Source organism: Miscanthus floridulus, chromosome 1 (assembly GCF_019320115.1).
Source record: "Miscanthus floridulus cultivar M001 chromosome 1, ASM1932011v1, whole genome shotgun sequence".
In the NCBI taxonomy this organism is placed as follows: Eukaryota; Viridiplantae; Streptophyta; class Magnoliopsida; order Poales; family Poaceae; genus Miscanthus; species Miscanthus floridulus.
In genome coordinates, this window is record NC_089580.1 from 445,676 (window position 1) to 450,671 (window position 4,996).

General features: G+C 41.0%; 1 protein-coding gene across 1 annotated transcript; it reads right to left on the reverse strand.

Moving 5' to 3' along the window:
• Positions 1–771: 771 nt before the first annotated feature.
• Positions 772–4,651, reverse strand: LOC136470593 (pre-rRNA-processing protein TSR2-like). Its single transcript, XM_066468386.1, has 4 exons — positions 4,366–4,651; positions 3,071–3,162; positions 1,975–2,088; positions 772–1,166 (listed from the first exon to the last, which is right to left on the reverse strand). The coding sequence occupies exons 1-4, from the start codon at positions 4,580–4,582 to the stop codon at positions 981–983; spliced, it is 609 nt and encodes a 202-aa protein (XP_066324483.1). The 5' UTR covers positions 4,583–4,651; the 3' UTR covers positions 772–980.
• Between the last annotated feature and the right edge of the window lie 345 nt (positions 4,652–4,996).

Genomic DNA, 4,996 nt, shown 5'->3' on the forward strand with positions numbered 1-4,996 from the left:
AGACACTTCTGATGACCAAACATCTCGAGTTCACGGCTCGGCCCCAGCAGGTCAGTCCCATGCTCACCCATCCCATGAAGGCGTTGGCCGCACTGCGCGGCAGACAGCACTCCGCGTCTCCGCTGCGACAGTGAGCACGTACTGCTGCACGTAACGCGCGCGGAGGAGGTGAACATCCAATGCAGGAGCAGGACTAGTAGGCAGTAGCTGTACCCTCAAGTTTAAGGTTCTCCCTTTTTAGGATTTAGGCTGCCGATCGTATCCACAAACCTTAGCACAATGGACTTGTTCCACGCTAATAATTAGGATTATCATGATGACAGTCGTGTTTACCACGCTGAAATCCACAGATATGAACAGAGTGTGTGCATGGTACCTTAACTTCAACTGCATATCCAGAAGTTCTCACGCTGACATCACTGAAATAGATAGAAGCCGCCATTTGTGCTAGCAACTGCTGCTGTTGCCCTTCTCGTTTCGCCTACGGATTTCCTTGGTTCAACCCGCCCGAGCTTCCCTACCCCCTCTCCGTTCCCTCTGTTCTGCTACCCGGAAACTCTCCGGTCAGCAGGCAAACACTGTGTGGGCCAACAGAATCCATACTTTTCGGCAAATTCAGATGCTTATCGGTGACCTTCCCCTAAATGCATGCGCATTCAATGGGGTGGCTAAAGCATGCACGGTAATCACGGCTAACAGGGCCCAGGTGTCTTAGAATTGCTACGAAGAAACTCTGGGATTGTAAACGATGAGACAGCAACACTCAAAACCTGATCACAAGTTGCATCTATAATAATTACCATTTTTACACCAATTTGGTGGGCGGTGGCAAACGAAACATACTACAAACTCAACATCCCTTTCGAGTAAAATACCAAGCGATACATGTAAGTGTGAAACTGCAACACCCAGAAACACTGCGTGAGAAAGCCGGCAGCTAGCAACATGTATGTATTCAACAAGGTTTGTTCCAGCTGTGCCTAATTCCTGGTGCGACCACCACGCCTGGGAGGCACAACGGTCCACCCATCAGCATCGGGAGTAGGCCTGGGAGGCCTTGGCCTGTCCACCACCATATCTTCCGGCGCAGCCTCTTGATCATCCATCATTGATGTGTCATCACCATCATCTGAGCTATCACTGTCATCGTCGTCATCGGCCACTATCTGCTCATGAGAAGACCAATTACAGTTTGCCAGGAATCACCAATGGTGAAATATAACAGCGAAATGTCGGGAATGAAAGCAATATTACAGAGAAAATGAAGATTCTAATCTCTCTGCTAGACGAACTATTATTCATATCAAGGTGGATCAATGATGCTACCATAAGGTGAACTGACAAAAATGCACAATAAAATATGCAAGGGCTTTGTCATGTTCCCATTGATTTACATTCTGCAATGGATACAGAAAACTTAATGACAAACTTGAAAAAAAAACAATGGCAATAGGTATCCTGTGTTCCTGTATCCAATTTCTGGTTCTGATTCTCAGTCACATTATTAACTCCACTTCGATACACGGTCATAATCCACAAACATTGTAAAATAATTGTGAAATCAACCTTTTCAATCTTACCAACCTCAGATCTTTAAATAAAGAATGCAACACCAGCTCAAAAAGTAGTAAGGTGTAAATTCACAACTATTTCATTTTTATCCATTCTCAAACACATTCTATTAACAGAAAAAACGTAAAAGAGTCACATCAACTGGTAGTCTACTGCAGCTAAACACTTGAATCATGCTGCAGTTTAAAACTAATCAGCTTCATAAGAATGAAAACAACTGTCCTTCAATTATATACAGCTAAATTGCAGCAAAAGTTCGTTGAGAAGTTCGAACACATGCAACACTGAATTATAAAAATCAGGAAAAGGAAGCATGTTATGATATACTAGAATGCAATAGCAGAACATACATGTCCATTCTGGGAAACGTCTGATCCAATAAAATTCAACAATAGTACAGACCTGTCTACTTTGAGAAACAGCATTCCCCTGAACATGAGAATTCCTTAACTTCTCTATAGATGAATAGTTGTTTTGCAGGCATTCTTCATGTATGATCAATAACTGTTCAGCAACCTGTTCAAAAAATTAATGAAACTAATGAACACTAGTACACCACTGATTGCAAGAAGTTTCTGTTTGTGTTATGATACAGAATTGTCCCGGAAGATAAATTTGATGAGATATTATTACTAGACTAGACCTACTTCTTAAGAATATTATTAGCTACTGTTGAGTGAGTGATATGTCATTATGTACACAAGATCTTTACAACCCCAATACTCATTGTGCGAAATTGAAATTGTCCAATCCACAACCAAATATCCATCCATGTACCAACCAAACCATAGTTCTTAGGGAGCCTATCTGGTACATTTCACTTCAAAGGCAAGTATCATGATCTGATAAGGCTATTAATATCAAGTACATGTCTTGAGCATAATTGCCACATACTATTCAGCAAGAGTATTGGATCTGTTCTTCCATGCTGACAAGTGAGAAACACCTTAATGTCTTACACTGCTGAACAGCAACAATAGCAACTTGTAAAAAAAAACAGTCAGGTAAAAGCAGTAAATGAGGTATCTAGGTATCCAGACTTAATCAAACATATTCCATTAACGCTAAACCGAACCAACCTTTTTATAGTTCAAGAGTGGAAGAACTACACAACCGAACCAACCTTTTTATAGTTCGAGTGGAAGAACTACACACCACAAGGAGTGTTAGGTTCCTGGGTGAGGGAATAGTACATTCCCTGTATACAGAATTTACATGACATACAACAGTAATCATAAGGATCTAGCCTACTGTACATCCATGAACAAAATCAGGAGCACATGATTAAAGATTGGGCAATGATCAAAGTTGCCCTGTATGGCAGATCATAGGATCAGTTATGGTAACAGTAAGGAATATGCATAAACATCCACACTACAGAGCAGTAATACAATGTACTGATAGAGTTTTACCAGGAGCTAGGTTCAGGGCAACATTCATCAAGTTAAACATTTAAGTTGACGCCAAAAATGAACAGAAGGAGGCGGGGCATAATTACCTCCTCAACACTATTATCCTCAAAGTCGGCATTGAAGGATTCAGAAATTTTGCCATACATCATATCCACCAAGTCTTCAAAATAACGTGGACCTGAAATGGAAACATTATTAGTACAAATAGACCCAGAAAAGTGCCCAAGCTGACTAAGTTAAGCCCACAGCCAACTGAATAGATGGGAAAACAACAACAACAACAACAACAACAACATAGCCTTTCAGTCCAAGCAAGATGGGAAAAAAGCTTTCCTAAAATAAATAGAAGCTATACAAAATTAGACTGAAATCTATTTTTTCCTGGCTAAAGAATCCTGAGTGAATGTATGCACTTGTGCCCTTAAAATTTTAATACAAACCACTAAAGTAAAGAACAATACTAATATGGCCATGTGGAACTGAGTTGCAATGCTCAACTGAGAAGTATCGCTTTCATGGTTGATCCGTGACTCCCACTATGCTGAACCTAACAAGTGCCTAGTAAATCTCTCCAAGTGACAAGTGTTTCTAAATCTCTCCCAGCTACAAGTGTCTCATAAATCTCTCCAACTGTGACCGATTCATAGGCTCCAACCGCTTAAATGCATCATGACATAATAGAACTTAGGCATTTCCTTGCTTATACAGACGACATCCATCATCTGTTAAGACTTACACATGCCTGAATCTAATAGTTTTTTTCTTCTAATAATTCTGTCTTTATGTCATCGATTGTAGAAGCTGATGATAAATATAAATGACTAAATTTCTTTTAAAAATATAAATGACTAAATGAGGCAGTTTTTGCAGTAAAATGGACTGCATAATGCATGGCAGCTGAATGGCTCCCATATTTTAAATTTTAAATGAAATGTACAAACTGTTATAGAACCAAAGTTGTCCAAGATTTCAATTAGACAAAAACTTGTAGTTTATTGAGGATAAATGCAGCTATGGATCAAGATAATTCAAAAGGAAAACCTCCAACAAAGAATTTAATAATCTTAAGTTCCTCCGCATTTCACATTTAATTGACACAACAACCAATTACGATGATCATCAATTCATAAAAATCACATCGTTTTTCCCTGTAATGCATCGAACTTTTGCACGCAATCAGAAACCCGAATCCTCGCTGGTTGAGCCACGGCTACATTTAACATAGCAACTACCTGCAGTCGATCAAAATTCCAAACCCTCTGATCTCTGAATCAAGATATGAGAATTCAGAGACTATAAACTAAACAATACCAACTGTACTTCCGGATCCCGCCTCACGAGGAGAAAATCATCCGAGGATGTTGGGGGGAGCTGTATGTACCCTTAGTGCGACAGAACCAGAAGAGGACGGACTCGCCGAACTGGTCGGCCTTGGCGCGGGAGTCGCGGCCGCCCCACTGGTTCTCCACCGCCATCTGAAGCGCCGTCCACCGCCCGAACACTAGCCTGATAGCCTCTCCAAGCGCCGCCTCCGCCTCGGCTGAGATCGGGCCGGGGACGGGGCCGGGTCCGCCGCCGCCGCCGTTAGTTGCGGCCATGGTGTCGCGTGTCTGGGACGGACGAAGGCTGCTAGGGTTTTCCCTTCTACGCTGTGACTGATAGCCTTCCCGTGCGTTGCTACAGATAAACTTTTATACTAAAAATACACGGAGAGCACAATAAAATAACAGTACTATAAAAATAAATACTGATATTAAAATGGCATTTAATCTAATATAGTCATAGAGAGCACGGCGTCATAGGCATACAAACTCTACTATATAGACTTTTTTATGATGCGACTAAAATAATGTTTTATATCAGCGGGAAGAAATCTCTTATATCCATTTCTTTTGTACACCAATAATTCCACGAATAAGCTCCGCCTCATATCCATACCATCCTGTACACAGGTTCGAGTATATACGTAAATATTAGTGCCTGTTACATGGGTAATATTGCGTATCTTAAAA

Excerpts from the sequence above, each read along its gene's own strand:
- LOC136470593 (XM_066468386.1), bottom strand. The coding sequence starts at position 4,582 with ATGGCCGCAACTAACGGCGGCGGCGGCGGACCCGGCCCCGTCCCCGGC. Across the intron at positions 3,163-4,365 it reads CTGGTTCTGTCGCACTAAGG|GTCCACGTTATTTTGAAGAC; the intron begins GTACATACAGCT and ends TTTCCATTTCAG. Across the intron at positions 1,167-1,974 it reads CTGTTTCTCAAAGTAGACAG|ATAGTGGCCGATGACGACGA; the intron begins GTCTGTACTATT and ends TCTCATGAGCAG.